General features: G+C 41.1%; 1 protein-coding gene across 7 annotated transcripts in view; it reads left to right on the top strand.

Moving 5' to 3' along the window:
• DGKI (diacylglycerol kinase iota) overlaps window positions 1-17,681 on the top strand; it is a 447,606-nt gene that overhangs the window by 354,552 nt on the left and 75,373 nt on the right. For all 7 annotated transcript variants that reach the window (XM_078438897.1, XM_078438893.1, XM_078438899.1 and 4 more), the window contains 4 exons: window positions 290-359; window positions 2,441-2,481; window positions 3,402-3,529; window positions 5,586-5,708. In XM_078438897.1, the coding sequence (XP_078295023.1) occupies window positions 290-359; window positions 2,441-2,481; window positions 3,402-3,529; window positions 5,586-5,708 (362 nt within the window). The remainder of the gene's footprint in view (window positions 1-289; window positions 360-2,440; window positions 2,482-3,401; window positions 3,530-5,585; window positions 5,709-17,681) is intronic.

Genomic DNA, 17,681 nt, shown 5'->3' with positions numbered 1-17,681 from the left:
AACCCACGAACCGTGAGATCATGACCTGAGCTGAAGTCGGATGCTTAACCGACTGAGCCACCCAGGCGCCCCTTCCTGGATGTTTAATGTGAGAGTTGTTTTAAAGGTTCTATTGAAGTAATTTATTTCAAAGCAGAGCCTCTCTTTCTAGTAAAAATATGATTTGGTCTCTCACCAGTATTTGGTTTAAGACAGGATGCTCACTCCTACAAGTAGTTGATATGATACAGTGGTTAAATCCCTCAGGTTATTCATATGGAGTCAGGAGGATATATGTGTCTCTTTCCAGGACCACGAAACCTCCTTTCCCAGGGCGCTCTCAGCCCAGAGACTTTCCCCGCGGTGGTGCTTTCTAGATGGTGAGTGTTTCTATATTTCATGGAGTGGTGGGATGGTGGAAGCAGCAGGACAATGCGTTGATAGATGGAGTGGCTGGACCCTAGTTTTCCAAGGGATTATTCAGAAAACCTTCACGTGGCCCTACAGGGTTGGCATTTGCATCCCAAACGATGTGTTGCCACACACTTTCCTGAAGTCATTTTTCTCAAAGAAAATTGGTGAGCTTGGGCTGAACTTCACAGCATGACATTTCCCTCTCAGTGGCCGCCCCCCCCCCCCCCCCCGCCGCCTTTTTCCAAAAACATGTTGAATGCTTATCTTAAATTCAGACCAGTAGATGGATCCAGTACATAGGTACTAATTCCTCTGTTGTTTGCTTATGGTGGAACTTCCATATATTTTCATTAGCCATCATTTCAGTAAGATGTATACATTTTTACAAAAATGTAGAAATTCTCTGTTGCATTCAGATCTGTGCCTCTGAGCATGACCTATTGAATGCATATTATTTTTGTTATTTACCGATCAGTTAATGGGTCCATTTTACATCGCAAGCATCACTTACTCCCTAGATGCTGCTTAACCGTGCTTTTCTATCCAGTTACCCGTATAACAGTACACTTCCTGCTTACAGCGTATCTACTACCCAGTATCTCTCTTGTCTGTGTAGACATGTGTTTTTCACTGTAGACATTTCTTTAGTAGATCTGTATATGCATCAGAGAGGATATAAATGTGGACAAGAGTGTGACAGGATGTGTGAGTGATCTAACCCGTGTGAAGCATGACATAGGTTTTCATTAATAGCTTGTCAGCTGCCTCTGAAGATAATTTCTACTACTTCTCCTCCAGCTCCTTTATTCCCTTGTGATGAGAAGCACAATCATTTGTTTTTCCTGAATCTACAAACAACTTATATTTGAGAAAATTTTGAAAATGTCTGTGAATTGTTCTATATCCAGTCTATTCCATATACATTCTTAGATGAAATTACAAGTGTGGGTGGTAGTGTTAACCCAGATATTAGTTAAATTCCATAGATAAAAATCCTTTAAAAAGTGATCGCATTCATGGTTACAAAGAACAAAGTAAAGCAAGTCCTTCTCAGATAGATTTTACTCCCCTGTTGCTTTTAGGGGGCAGCAACCATGATTATCTTGTTTCTTAGCTCATTTCCTTTGGAGAGAAGCTACTCATTAAATATTTATGATTTTGAATGGTTATTTGCATTTTGAGTTATTCCCTTGAGTACTCTGTACTTTGCAGAAAATCTATTTATAATATATAGAATCTGTTAGATAGATTTAGGTGAGGAGGAACATAATTCTTTGGAGTATTAAGAATAATCAGAATAGTTTCTAGAAACCCAAAGTTTGCAAGTTTTTCCCTCAAACCACAGATGCAGCCCAGTCCCTTTTAGGAATGGTTAAATAATTATTTTTACTGTTTTGGCTTTCTTTAGACATGGCTTAGGGGACTCGGTCTTGAAGTGAAATGAATCCTTTAATACCAGATGTGGTCCCTGGCTCAGCATCTTCAAGATTTTTTTCAAAATGAGAACCGCTTCCTTGGAAAGTCTGGCTACTGAACATTTTTTCCCTCCTAACTTCATTTACTTAATAAATACGTACCGAGTCTCAGCTCTGTTTAAGGTCTTGTGCTAATGTCTGGAGACATAAAAAAGTCAATGAAACACAGACCTTTAAAGAGGCAGATATCTCATAGTTATTTGTGAAGGTAGTTTCTGTAAGAAGTATAAACACAATGTAAATATGCATAAAGGCAGGAACAAAGAATTCTGTCTGGGGTAGGGAGGATGGGATTGAGGAATGTTTCACAGAGGAGGCAGCACATAAGTTGGTCCTTAAGAGACAAGTAAGATTAGCGGTGGGGGAAGAGGGGAGGAGACGGAACGGGGGAAGGGCATAGCAGTAGTAGAGACGTGGAAATCCTGTTTTTCTAAATAGATTTAGGAACTGGCTGGTGGTCCGGCATGGTTGGAATATAAAGCTTTTGAGTGGCATAATGGCAGAGAAGGTTGTACATCTGATGCCAGGTCACAGGACTCTGAATGCTGTGTACATTTTTTTTTTTTTCCTAGCAACTTCTGCTGATCGCTTTTACCGAATAGACAGATCTCAGGTAAGCTTTCTTGAGCCTATCTGTGAAAGCGAAAAACTCCCACATAAATATACTTTACTGGTGGCTAATCTTAGAATTTTTTATAATGTAAACACTAAAACATTTACAAATCCTGGAATGGTACTCATGGACTGAGCTATGAGCTTTTTATTTGTCTTCACACGTTTTGTGATTTGTGGACTCAAGATGATGTTGCTTGACCTTGCGAATGAGTACAGAAAATAACTAGGCTTGTAGATATTATCACCAGCCTGAACTCCAAATTTTCTCTCACACAGCTACTTTTACTACTTCCTAGCCCAATTTTATGGCATTTTAAATTTATTTTAGTTAGCAAGCTTGACACCTCAAGTGTATGTTCATGCTACCTACTTGCAGCTCATCAATTCCCAGAGTTCCATAATGAGACAAAAAAATGCTTGGGCCCAATGGTAATAAGTGTTCCCACTGTCCAAATTCTCCTGAAAAAATAAAAGAAGGAGAAGAAAATGCAGCATGGAATCCAGTGATACAATCAGTTGTTAATCATGCCACTTGGCTTTGGCCAGGTCCTGGGGATCCAGGTTCAGCTTATTGCACAACTCATGCTGGACCAAGCTGCATGTGGGGTGTTGCTTCTTTGATGATATTTGGGAAGAAGAGGCAAGACCATCCTTGGTGGTACCTGACAGGATCCTGGTCAAGTAGGAACCCCAAACCAAGAGGGATTCAGCTTTTCCCCTCACCAGCCTCTTGCTACAGTGTTGCTTCAGGGACGGATGTCCACTGATTGGACCTCTGAAAACACAGTGTGGTTGTTTGATATGTCATAGACTTCCATTATATCCTCATGACCAAGAATGCTTTGTTCTGTTACTTATCGGATGACAGGTTTGAGTGTCCTGTCCATCATCTGACAGACTTCTTTTTTCTTGCTTAAGGAACATTTGCACTTTGTGATGGAGATTTCCCAAGATGAGATTTTTATTCTGGACCCCGATATGGTATTGTCACAGCAGGCAGGGACACCTCCCGGAATGCCCGACCTGGTGGTAGAGCAAGCCTCAGGGTGAGTGTGCTGCTTCTTTGGCGATGTGGTGGTGAGGGGAGGCTGGCCACAGGGTGGCATCCATGTCTGACTTCGCTTTGCACTTGACATGTCTAATGACCTCAACCTATTTTAAAATAGAGGTTTTCTTGTTGGGTTTCATTAGAGTGTTCCATGGCTGGTCTGTATTATGCATAGGTGTGTAGAACTACCCTTCCCCACCACAATTTGCACCACATTTGAGCCTTCTTTATTCACCACATGCACACTTTTTACCAAACTATGAAATACTAGTGTTTGCATTTGTGTGCGTACATCTATAATGCTTGTATGATCCAACTGAAAATGGGCGCAGGTGGTTTGACGGTTATTTTTCTCCTCCGCCTCTTCCTCCTCCCCCCTTTTTTGGGCTATATCCAGGCAGCCTGAGACCTATCGATTGTATAACAATAGCTATGATGCATCAGGCACTTACTATGAGCCACATGCTGTCCTCAATGCCTTTCTTAAATCCCTACCACCACTTTCTAGTGACCTAATCATCAGAAGGACTCTGTGCTTATTTCCTGATGTGTAAAATGGAAATAAAACCTGCTCATAGAATTGTTTGAAAATTAAATAAGTTGATACATGTGAAGTATTGAGGATGGTTCTTGAAACTTGGTAGACACTCATTAAATATGATGTTATTGAAATAATCGTCATCATCACCATCATGCCACAATGCCCTGCAGATCTGGTACTATTATTATCCTAAACCCTTAGATAACAAAATTGAGGCTTAGAGGGTTTTTGTAACTTTGCCAGTATTGCACAGAAAATAAATGGCAAAATTGAGATTCGGTCACAGGTTTTATTGCTAACGTGCATGCATGGAACCACCAAGATATTGTTAATATTTCTAGCGTACTTCAGCAATTCCAAAATATTTATTTATAGAGCTCTTTATGTGCCAGAACTAGTGTAAGCACGTAGGAAACAACAGAGCAGAAATAAAATTTGAAAAATCTCTGCCCTTGCAAAGAATGAACTTCAACAACGTGCTGGTACATGGAGGCCAAATAGTTAAAATAAGAATTTCCCTGGAAAGCACACACACATGCACTCAACTAGCATTTGCATGTTGTGTACACACACACACACACACACACACACACACACACACACACAAGATGCTTAATAAGCAGACAAGTTACTCCCCTGCCCTAATTCATTTGACCGTTGCTGTTATTTCTGAGTATCGTCCACTCTGCCAGGGACAGCTGATACCAGTGGGATGTATCAAGTCAAGGGAAGACAGAAGTGGCAGGAAAGGGCAGGTGTACAGCTGTGTTAGGAAGCCAGAGCCAGTGGTATCAGATACACGTCCCTGGGTGTCCCCCAAGGGGCTAGAGATGCCCATCTCCACGGTGCCTATACTGTAAATCCAGCCTGTCAGCTGTGGGGAAAGCAAGTGAGGAGATGCTGGGTCCTCCTGCAGTAGCAGTGGGCACTAGAGTCTCGGTGTCCTGTCATCCACCCGTCCTGATCTAGGCCACAGTCTTCAGTCTGGTAGAGTGAACCAGTTCTGCCATGCCCACCCCAGTCTTGGCCTTCTCAGTCATTCTCTCAATGTCAGATAACGGCCGAAAGAAATGGCTTAGTCCTCGGCTGGGCCTCTCTGTTAGCCTTACCTCCAAAAACAAAGGAGCCTGAAAATCCACCAGAACTTGAATCAGTGTTGCCCCTCCGGAAATGAACTAGGACAGGAAAGCCGTGAAACAGGGTGGGCTTTGTTCTTTCCTAATTTGCATTTCTACATCAGGCTCTATTTTTTCTTCCTTGACGTCACATTTAAAATTCCTTATTCTTGAAATGCAATTTTCTCGTCTGTAAAGAGGGCAGAAACATACAGAATAGTTCAAGACGGTTGAGAAAATGAAATAATAGATGTGAAGAAGTAACTAGTAAATACCCAATCAAGAGGCCTCTCCCATCTCCTGTTGAGAGGAGAATCCTCTTGAGGAAGAGCAGAGCGAATCCTGTGGCTGAGTTTGAGTTTGAGTGCCTAAATGCCTGGTGCCCTTCTTCCCCCCAGAGTGGCAGACTGGTGGAACCCTGCCCTACGGAAACGCATGCTGAGCGACAGCGGGCTGGGAATGATAACTCCGCATTATGAAGACTCAGATTTGAGGGACCTCAGCCACTCCCGCGTGCTACAGTAAGGGCTCTCTCTCCTTTCTTTCCCTGCCCGCCCCTGTGATGGCTGGGAGGGATTACTGGCTGTCTCAACAGTGGCAACGGTTCTCTTTTCCTTGGTGCTTCTCCTGTCCCCGGTGCCAACCTGTGCTCCCACCTTTAGTCACTTTGCTGACTTGTCCCACCCCCAAGCTCCCGATGGAGCTTTGCTTCCCGTTTCTGTAGCTCCTGAGCCACACTGAGACCTGGCACGTGTGTCTATAAATACTCTGAACCTCACCAGTGTTTGCTTTACTGCAGTCCGGGGTGTACTAGGTGTTCCTGTGTTTGCACGTCACGAAGACATGCATGAGAGAGGTCATGAGCAGATTGGAAGTGGTGTATACGTTCTTCATTTGTGTGAACGGTTCCACTTGCTGTGATGACGCTCATTCGTTTGTCTCCAGTCCTGAGCCTCTGGGGGTGTGCTCTGCGTAGCATAGCCAGGTGGTTGTGTTGGCCAACGTGGAGCTGCTCAAGGTTGTGGTTTGAGAGTCTCTGGGCAAACGATGCAGCATTTGTTCATAGATTGAGAGCGGTAGGTGTGCTTTCTTCTGGGGTCTCATCACGGCCAGAAAGGAGGGTGAGTGTTGGAGTTTTGCGACAGTGTTGGCACATTTATGTCTGGGGAGCCTTTTCTCCCTGTCTTACCTCCTTGCAGGAAGAGATTAACGGACAAGGTCTTTGACGCCTGAGGACAGTCACCCCACTTCAGGGGTTGTGCGAATTTGCTGCAATTCATGATTAGGCTGGTTTCCAATCCTATCCAAGATCCTAATTGAATAGGGACAATGGCCGTGTTACCATGTAGTCTTACAAACATTTTTACCAAGTAAAGAGAGTAAGATTCTTAGAAGCCTAGGGTTCAGTGAAGAGGGATTGTTTCTGAAGGAAGACCGCAACCACTTTGGTATGACACAGGGGGAAAAAGTGAGAAATCTGGAACTAATTACTTCACTGGTGAAGGTTCGACTCAGACATCCCAGGGGCAAAAGGCGACTCCGTTTTCATTGCTTCTCTGTACTACCTCTTTTGTTGTGTGAAGAGCAGAAAGGAAAACATGAATCACTACGGATTTTCCTTTTTAATCAAACCATATAGTTAGGTTTTGATCACATTTTAATTGCTTACAACTCAGCGTATTTTTCCATTTCTTTTTTATATGGAATTGAGGCTTGCGAACCACAATGAGTCAGCTATCCATTGATGGAGAAAAACGTGGCCATGTAGCTGCAGGCAGATTTATTTGAAAATTAGAGGTTATTTAGCCACAGAAATAGAAACTATGCCTCGACAAACCAGATGAATATCGTAGTTGTTCTTATATACAGGCTGTTTCCAAAAAAGTAGAGTATATACTCACTCTCACTCTGGTTTCCTATACCCTGATTTTTCTATATGGAATATATTAAACTATGTACCTTGATATGTGAAGTGATTGTTCCTAAGGTAGTAAATGTTCTTCCCAAATCAAAAATAAACGTACCACTTTATATAATAGCCAAGTTCTTAAAGCCCTGTACAAAAGTCAACTCTTATTCGTTATTCGGGTTATATTATCCTTTCAGAGATTTCTCTTAATTTTTTTATTGATCTTCACTTGGCTGCTGCCATTTGTTCTGGTCGTTTATGTGACCTGAGCTCTCCAGTGCACGAGAGCAGCTAACTGTAAATTTTTTTTTTCTGCCGAATCACCCGGAAAGCAAAGCCATATTCAGACACTCACCCCTAGCCTTTGAGTCTGTCTAACTGAACCTCCAAACATGGAGCAGACACAAGTTATCACTCCTGGGTTCCCTCTGCATCTCTGACTCACAGAATATAGGAGCAGAACAAAAATGGTTGTTTTAAATCACTAAAAAAAAGGTAAATCCTGTACCTTACCCGATTTTGCCTATTCATTCTTTAAATTTTTTGTTATTCTTATGTCCATTAATTCCTTAGGAAGAACATCTCTTTATTTCCTTCATAGATCATCTCTGATGCAAAGAAGTATAATTGCAGTTATAGAATAATTCAATTATATAATACATAGATATTATATACCATGTTAGTAATAGTTGGTATTGATAGAATGTCGTCTTCTTGCTTTGTGCCACAGCTAAATTATCTTCAATTCTTTTTTTATTTTTATTTATTTTTATTTTTTTATTTAACGTTTATTTATTTTTGAGACAGAGACAGACAGAGCATGAATGGGGGAGGGTCAGAGAGAGGGAGACACAGAATCTGAAACAGGCTCCGGGCTCTGAGCTGTCAGCACAGGGGCCCGACGCGGGGCTCGAACTCACGGACCGCGAGATCGTGACCTGAGCCGAAGTCGGCGCTCAACCAACTGAGCCACCCAGGCGCCCCTCTTCAATTCTTTTTTTAAAAGTTTATTTATTTATTTTGAAAGACAGAGAGAGTGTTGGGGAGGGGCAGACAGAGGTAGAGAGAGAATCCCAAGCAGGCTCTATGTTGTCAGTGTAGAGCCCAGTGCAGGGTTCTAGCTCACGAACCCTGAGATCATGACCTGAGCCCAAATCAGGAGTCAGACGCTCAAGGACTGAGTCACCTGGGGGCCCCTGTCTTTAGTTCTTCTAATGCCTTTTAAATCTTGCCATTGCTTAACAGATAAGTAAACTGAGGCTTAAGGAGATTAAAAGATTCATCTTGGTGGGGCACCTGGGTGGCTCAGGCCTTTGAGTGTGGAAATTGAATGGAAATTGTGGTTTAAGTCAGGTTGGCTAGACTTCTGACTTCATGCTTTTTCTGACCATACTATACTATCTTCCCCAAGGGCTGGTGCAAAGGCATTGCGCCCAGAGCCCCGTGGCCCAAGAAAGGTTTATTTTGGTCTCTACATATGCAAATATACATAGGCAAATAGTCTCCCTATGTAGAGTTTTTCACTTTATATGTATTATTATATATATATTTATATTATTATATGTATTTAGCTCAAATTAACCCAGAAGTAAATATGGTTGAGAATGAATTTTAAAGCAATTTTATTGCATTTATTTATTTATTTATTTATTTAATATAAGGAGATTCTTTAAAAAAATTTTTTTTAATGTTTATTATTTTTATTTTTTTTTTGAGAGAGAGAGAAACAGAGCACAAGCAGGGGAGGGGCAGAGAGAGACAGAAATACAGAATTGGATGCAGGCTTCAGACTCTGAGCTGTCAGCACAGAGCCTGACATGGGGCTCGAATTTGTGAGCGGTGACATCCTGACCTGAGCCAAGGTCAGATGCTTAACCGACTGAGCCACCCAGGTGCCCCTGTTTTATTGCTTTTAAAAAAGATTGCAATTTTAAAAAATGACAAACTTACATTTAAAAAATAATTAAATATATATTACATTTGCCTCAATCTAAATAGGTATAAAAATTATATGAAAGGTACTCATGTGCCAAAGAGCCTGAAATGTTATGTTGTTGTATGTTATTATTTTCATTAGGTCTATCAGTCCACAAACAATATACAGTAGCATTAAGGCATATATTGTTTTATTGACTTTTTTGTTTGTATTATCTTTTCACTTTTCATTACCTGTATTTTACAATGCATACACTTTTCACACTTGCCATTTCATTCAATGTCCTGTTTTTAAAATTTGTTCATGTTGATACATATGGTTTTTGATTAACTTTATTTAATATAGAATATTGCATCATGAATATCCCATAACTTATTTCTCCATTTTGGTAGTGATTTCTAATATTGTATTATTTAAACAATGCAGTGAATATCCTGCAGCATGTGTCCTGTGTGCCAGGGTGTATGTGGGTATACAGTTTCAACTTGGCTTGATGTTTCTATGAGGAATATTAAAAATAAGTATGGAAAAAAAGTCCTGAGGAATTATTGTAATATTTTGGGTACAACTGACATCTGTTGCTTTCAGCTTTGAAGCCCCAGTCAGCTCGGAGCTAGGAAAAGTCCAAATTTAACATCATGTTCACAATATTAAAAAACCCACTATATAAATAAATCAAAAGGGAAATTTTAAATGCTTAGAACTGAAAATACTATCAAGAGTTTGCAGAAACAACCAAAGCCTTAGTCACAGAGTGATTTATGACTCTAAATTCACTTATCGAAGGAAAAAATGATTCATACAAATAAAGCATTCAGTTTGATAAACTGAATCCCAGAATAGAAAACAAAGAAACAAGGGGGAAGAATAATAATAAAGACAAAAATGAATGACAAGGAGAATAAAACAAAGAAATGATTAACCAAGACTAAAATGTTATAATATCGATTCTTTAAAAAGGTAGAGAAGAGACAAAATTCTGAGAAGACTGACTTTAAAAATAATAAATATGGGAAACTGGGAGGAATGTAACTATATGCTTTGTCAGCTCATTCTTCCTCAGGGACACCCAGTCTGCACCTGCTCAAGGTGACCCTCTCCCCTCCACCCTCCAAATGACCCACCCCCCGGGATCTCCTTAGAGTTGTCTCGTAGTTTTAACTTTGGTTTCTAAGATCCATCAACCTCCCTCCTACTTCAGGGAGAGTGAGATGGAATGGACAAATAGAATGAACTAGATTTTTATTATTACTGGAACTGATTACATTTATATTATAATTCCATTAAGAAACACCTTATACATTTTTAAAGAAGGTGTGTGTGTGTGTGTGTGTGTGTGTGTGTGTGTGTGTGTGTTGTCCACTTATACACAGGTCCCTTAGGAGAGACTATAATTACAAACAAGTATGTACAACACATATAGGGTCTTCAAAACCTATGAACATAGTAAAAAACAATCTTTAAGAACCAATTTTGAGATAAATTGGTAAGAGGTGGTTGACCACATTATTATTTCTTGAACTGCAATGAATTTGTCTTTAAGTTCAAAAAATGTTTTCAGTGTCTAAGAAAGTTCTACTTAAAATAACATGATCCTGGAAATACTTTTGCTCTTATCATTAATTATACCACCACAACTAGTGACAAGGCTATTTTTCATTTTGGCAGATTTGTAAGGAAGGAATTTAACTGAAATTTTAGCAAACAGAATCTCAGTCCTAAGGAAGACTTTTCCCGACTCCAGGATCTATGATACTTCAAAAAAAGAAAGAAAGAAAGAAAGAAAGAAAGAAAGAAAGAAAGAAAGAAAGCACTGAATGAAAACTCTAGTATATTCTCAACAAGTTATTTTTTGAGAAGGACAGACTTAACCTGAGTCAGATGGGTTAAGGGAAAACAGGTAAAGGACTTGGGAGGAATTTAATTTCTGAATAAGAATAATCTCTTCTCGGGGCACTGGGTGGCTCAGTCTGTTGAGCACCCTCGATTTTGGCTCAGGTCATGATCTCACGATTGGTGGGGTCAACCCCACATTGGGCTCTCTCCCTTTCTCTCTCTACCCCTCGCCCACTTGCACACACACACTCTCTCTCTCAAAATAAATAAATGAACTAAAAAAAAGAATTTTTTTAAAATTTTTAAAATTTTAAATTTTAAAATTTTAAAATTTTAATTTTAAAAATTTTTAAAAAATTCTTTTTTTTAGTTCATTTATTTATTTTGATTTATGTGAAACCCCTCAAACTGACCGCAAGAAATGCACTTTTTCTTAGTATCTCCAAATCCTAAATCTGAAAGAACTCAGATAAAGGTCACACAGGCAAAAATAGAATATCTTGCCACAGGGCTAAGACAAGGGGGAAACAGTGTAGTGAACCACCTCAAGGCGGACATTCAATCCAGTCATCTGTGTCTAGGCAAGTATCTGTCATCTGATCAGCTAAGCAGGGCGGCTGGATTTTTACGATGGGCAGTATATTTCTGTCTCTAACAAGAGATAATGTTATCAAACATTGAACTGTGATGTATCTGGTCTGATTACTTGATTTTCATTGGGATTCTAAGAAACAGGCAGGGCCATTTAGTTAGTCATTCATTTATTGAGCAAATAAATATTGAGCACCTTGTAGATAGAAACTGTATATACAGTATATGTATATATATACACACACTCATACACACATAGGCAGTGAAGATGTAAAGCTAAATTCACAATTATTATTGCCTTGAAGAGCTTATATTCAAAGGGGAAGTATTACACAAACCGATTATTATGGTTCCCTCTGCTAAGTGCTGTATGGAGATAGGCATGAAGTGTTCTGGAAACAAGAGGAATAGAATTTGCTGCTGCCTCCAGATTTCATCTTTTTATTTTTATAGGAAAAGAATGAATATTTAAATAATTAAAATGGTAGCCTCAAAGGAAAGACGCTTTTTTAAGAGTGCTCCATGCTTATTTTCTTCAACCTTTGTACATGAGCAGATAAGTATCTGCTTTTCATCATTATATAACCAGAGGTGCTCCTCAAATAACTGAATGTACTCGGTGAGAGTTTAGCATCACTCTACCCAACGTGTGCTTAAAGAATTTTGTACAACTAGCAAGTTATTTGGGGATATCTAAAACACCTATTAATACTTTAAAAATTGGCTTTTTCATGTAGTCTGAAATTCTGAACCACCATATCAAGAAGATAACCCTGAAACCTCCCCCTTCCAGAAACTCAGAAGTTCTTGGCTGAACATAGGAGTAAGAGCTTCATTCCCCTCTCGTCCTCAACTATTTCGTTTACCCAGCTTCCTGGGGAACAATAGGTGATGGCCTGACTCTAATAAAAAGGATAATTGTGCTTATTGTCACGGCTCCAAGTTCTCAACAGGAGGACAGACCATTGGCCAGTGATGGGGTTGTGGAAATATTCTTTCAGCATCACGATCAGATAAGAGGGAGAAAATTAATCTTCTTAGTGGGATGTGGGTTTGGCTGGAATCTATCTTAGAGATGAAATCAATGCTGTCTGGATGGAGGCACAGTCCCTTGCATCTGTTTCACTAAGATAGTTGATTCCCATCCCACTTACCTTTGACTGGTCTGAATCTTGTTCTCCCTGCCTAATCACTGAAGCTGGAAAAACTACAGTTTATCTGACGTGTATCTTCCTTCCTTCTTTTTCTCCCTGCCTTACCTCCAGTTGTTAACCTCCCAGTTTAGCCACGTACATAGTACTCTGTTCCTCAGTGTGTGCAAAACATTTAATGAGAAATTTTGCTCTGTTCTTTCTAAAATTGCTCCTGAAACAGTTATGCATATGGAGTCCCTAAATCTTTTGTCAGACAGGGAGTTCCATTTTCAAGTTCACTTAGTGGCAGAACCAGAATAGAATCCTTTCTACGTCAAGACTTTATTTTAACTGACATTACGATGTTGTTTTTCTACAGAAAAAAAAAAACTTGCTGAGGTAAACAAGCTTTAATATTAAACACCACTCTATTTAAAATGGTGCCAAGAAACTCTACCCTTCCATTTTGAGTTGAAGTTCAACCAGTGATTGCAGCATGGAGAAATGCTCCTTGAAGTGGCTCTCTCTTGTCACTGGTAAAAGAAGTGGTGGCTTTACCTCCTCATGCTTGAGGGACATGGTGCATGAGGGGAAGTTGATCAGATCCTTTTTTAAAGCATGTGAGTTCCTTGGATGAACAAACCGTACTGCTCGCTCTGTATCTACAGCACTTTGCACCATGCCGGAGACAGCAGGCATCCAGTGAGGCAGGCTTGTGGGATGAATGGATGAATGTGGGACGTTAGAGAGAAGGCGCTCTATCAAACCTAAGCAGAGATATCTATTTATAATACTGCAGCAGACCTGGTTCTAATCACATAACGGTTGTAAGCAAATGACACATTAAAGGTCAAACATTTTTGGTAGGCGGTGGAATCGGTTTATATATTTCAAACTTTAACACAAATGTTTGACCCAAGGGATCGACGTTAAAATAATAAAGACGTATTGAATCGCTGACTCAGAGGTTACTTTTCTACAAGTGAGAAAGGCAATGATGGTGAACACAGAGAATTGTAGGCACTGTGGATGAGCACAAAGGTGAGATGGGGGGCAGGGGATGGAGGGGAGGGATCCTATCTAGAACTCTGTGCATTGGGAGGCCAGCATGTCCCCCATGTCTGATCTCTGAATTTTTTTGGGTTATACCAGAAAAGTTGAGTGCTTGAAGAGGTTTCGGATATTCTTTGGATGGAGGGGAAGAAAGTTGGCAAGTGGGAAACCATCAACTGTTGAAATGTCATGAATGGAAGAGAATTCTGGGATTTCCCAAGGATTTCCAACCCAAAGAGACAAGACAAAGCCAGAGCATGCAGGAATAGGGAGGCAATATGTGCAGAAGAAAAGCAATTTTCTTGAGTTCCTTTAACAAGCGGGGAACAGTAGAAAGGGCCTCTCAGGAAATTATCAGAATCTTCTTTAAAAGTGAAACAGGAGATTTTTCTCTCTCATTCTAACAACACACTCTAGGGCATTAAGGAAAGCTAGGCCAGGGGAACGGAGTCTCTGATGACCGAAGTGCTTAGGTGCCATTCTGAAACTGGGAAAATAACCCCATCTCCCTCTGTGCTCAGAAGTGAGGGCAGGGGTTGTTAAGCCACTAGAGGAATGGGAATTTTTCTTGTTTTCGGGGGCTATGCCACAAGTAGAGCCTTGGGTGCACCGGAGATCTCTTCGCGTTCCTGTCTTGTGTACCCTGGGAGTAGCACGTGCAGGTGGCTGGCTCGCTGTGCCTTGCACTTTTGCACAGTTGGTCCTCTCTTGTCTGAACCGGTCCCTGGATCTTCTTTAAGGGCTTGCCATTGAAATCTCATCAGTTTGGTACAGGGTTTTAGGGTATGTTGAATGGACCCAAGCTATAAAAACAAAAAGCAAAAAGGGTGTAGGGGCTGTTAGATGTTAGTCCTACAAAATGATGGCACATCTGTCCTTGAAGGGCCAGTTTTTCTAAGCATCAGGATTAAAGTTTCGTCAAGAGCGATAAGAATCCTCTCCCAGAGCCTGCTGGGAAAATGTTCGGACTGTCAGGCAATTGTGCAGTGTCTGGGGACTGAGAGATCGATCAATGATCTTTCCTTCCTTCCTGAAAGAGTGTAAAGTCCAGAGCTGGGTCTTCTGTCATGTCGTCCCCAGAGGGTCCCACTCTGTGGGGCTCTCGTTCCTTGGGACATGAGCTAGGTCCTCGTGCGTCTGTAGCAGGCTTTGGCAAGAGGAGGGAAGACGGGACGCAGCTTCTCTTTCCCACAGATTCTCGTTTAATAAGTAAGGGTGCCTCGCAGGATCTGGGCTGAATGTTTGTTTCTAATTTGAACAGTCAGAGTAGAGAGAAGAGGCCATAGTTTTTCCTGAATATGGTGTTGGTACACCTCCCTGTGACATGAAATATTTCTGCATCTAAGTCCTCTTTCCTGACCATGGGTCCTGGGACTCACCCTTCAAAGGTGGCCCTCCTCCCCACCCAATCCTCGGAAGGTCCCAGAGGAATTAGCTCAGGCCCTGCCGCCTCATTCCCTCCTCCTCACCTGCGCACAGAGGGGGAAGCCCTCAGGGAACACAGGTGAAGGGGTGCTGCGGAGAGCAGGGCCGTCTGCCTGACTCTCCAGTCCTGCCTTTCCGCTCCTCATCCCATCGGTCCTGCTTCTCTAAGTCCCGGGCATTCGGTGTTCAAGAGTCTGTTTTAAGGTTTCAACTGACTTCCAAAATAGCCTGTTCATCCTTTTGCACCTTTCTCAAACTGCCACCCAAACGCTTCTTTTCTCAGTGCCTCTGCCTTAGATGAGTAATTTGATTAAACTGGTTTAAAGTATGGGTGATAAATTTGAAATCCTTCCAAAAATATTTGCCCATGAATCTCACGTTGGGGGGATATTGATACTAGTAATTGCTCAGTATGTGCAGGCGTGGGGTCAGGGTGGGTTCAGGGTCAGGGTGGGGTCAGTCATGGCGTCAGGGTGGGAAGGGACTTCTTTATTGCCTTTAGAAATGCGAGGGTAGGTGTAGGGGGTGGAACTTCTCTCAGGAACCTCTGGGGACCCCTGAACCCACCATCCCGAGGAGACCAGCACAAGAAAAATCTCTCCAAGGTAGAGAAACTGCTTGCTTGGAATCCAGGGAGACGGTGACCACATTTTCCCTTTTTCCTAACTTCCCCGGCTCTTGTGCTAATCATCAAGCATAAGAACACTAACAACAAAAATTGCCTCACAGTTTTCTCCAATTCTCTCTTTGATGTTAGTCTTACTCCATAAACCCCTTGGAGTCTCCTTAAAAGTGGGATAAAATGTTGTAAGTTCTGTATCTCTGACACTTCCTGAAATGGAGTTAAGTTTATAGCAATGGTTGATATTCACACATGGAATTATTTATTCTCCAAGATAGAGTCTGGGGAGCCCACTTTCACTTCTTGTTCTCACTATTACTGTAATATATTTGTGTTAATTTATCATTTTCTCATAGAGCTCATTTATGATTTTGTGTTGTTTCTAATATATTACTCAGAAACTGTCCTGCCCTTGGACACAGAAGCGTGGGGAGGAGACAGACACTTTTCAGATTCTGTCTCCCATGCCAGTGTCTTGAATATGAATCCCCTCTTCTGAGAAGGGGGTGAAATGGGAGATGTTGATAGGAAAATTTCTGGAATGTATTGTAGTTATCTTCAGGAGAAGTGCCAAAGCACTGTCCAAACCTCACCTCTTTTTTTTCCTCTTCCATTTTCTAAAGCTGGATTCAGAAGTTCTTATATTTTTTTAAACTTTAGTGATTTGAGAGAGAGAGAGAGTGCATGGGAGGGGCAGGGAGAAGGAGAGAGAGAGAGAGAGAGAGAGAGAGAGAGAGAGAGAGAGAGAGAGAATCCCAAGCAGGCTCTGCACTGTCCGTGCAGAGAACACCGTGGGGCTCGAACTCACAAACTGTGGGATCATGACCTGAGCCAAAATCAAGAGTTAGAAGCTTAACCAACTGAACCACCCAGACACCCCCAGAAGTCCTTATTTAATGAAAGTAAAATTAGTTGTGGGTAAGCCTTTGCTTAATTACCATGGCCCCACAAGGTAGATATTGCGTATCCTAAGTATTATAATATGTGTGATGGCCTTTTGTGTAAGTTTCCTGTGTTACCACTAAATGTAGCACTCATGTGATTTGCCTTCAGAGCCCAGAACTTCATTTCAATTTACGCTTAAAAAAAAAAAAGTCCACATTCACAAAACTCCTCGTTGATCTAGCCTCAACAGGACCTGTTGGTCAGCATTTCCCAAGTCACTAAGCTTTAAGAGCCATCGGCATGCTAGTGGTCTCTCCCTGCTGATACTCCCTATTGGCTCTTTGCAGGTGTATCTCCCTTGGTTTGAGTTCAGAGTAACGCGCCTTTTCTACTCCTTTATTCCCCCCCTCCACCTTTTTTAGGAATTAAGCAGGCAACTATATTGCAAAAACTGATTTCTAACGTGAAGTATCACCTCTTTTGTAACTGCACGGCTGCACTGTGTCTATTACACAATTAGTTTCATGTTTTCAAAACACTGACATGCTTCCTAGGCATGTTCATAGTTTAGGTAATAAAAAGTGCGATATTCAAGTTTTCATGTTGAATGAACTTGGTCAGTATTGGTTTCGTCAACACTACCTCTTTCATCTGTTTCTTCCCTTTGTCCACTGCCCACTTTTGCCCATTCGCCCTCATCTTTACCAGTGGATTTCAAAAACACCTTTCCCATCATTTTGTTGCAGTTCTTAGGGATGAACATGAGGTGGCAGTACAATTTCAAGCTCAAAGGGTACTTAGGGGCTTCCTGCTCAGCAAACTGATTGTGGAGGGTGGATAAGAGAAATCGAATTGTGAAATCACAAGCCACTGGTGAAACAGTGATATTTAAAAAAAAAAAAAAAAAAAAAAAAAAAAAAAAAAAAAAAGCCAACTAAATACAGGAGCTTAAAAAAAAAAAACAGAAGAGATTTTAAGAATTGCTCATGTGGGGATCATCAGGTATATAGTTGAGCAAGAGAGTCTCAAAGAATAAGAAATTAGGAGCCTGAAGGGAATTAAGGAAATTTACATCAAATGAAGAACTTACCAAACAGCCTTTAT

Source organism: Panthera onca, chromosome A2, assembly GCF_046562875.1.
Source record: "Panthera onca isolate mPanOnc1 chromosome A2, mPanOnc1 haplotype 2, whole genome shotgun sequence".
NCBI classification, from domain to species: domain Eukaryota; kingdom Metazoa; phylum Chordata; class Mammalia; order Carnivora; family Felidae; genus Panthera; species Panthera onca.
Note: the sequence above shows the minus strand (reverse complement) of the source record. Positions and strands in the feature narration are given on the sequence as shown.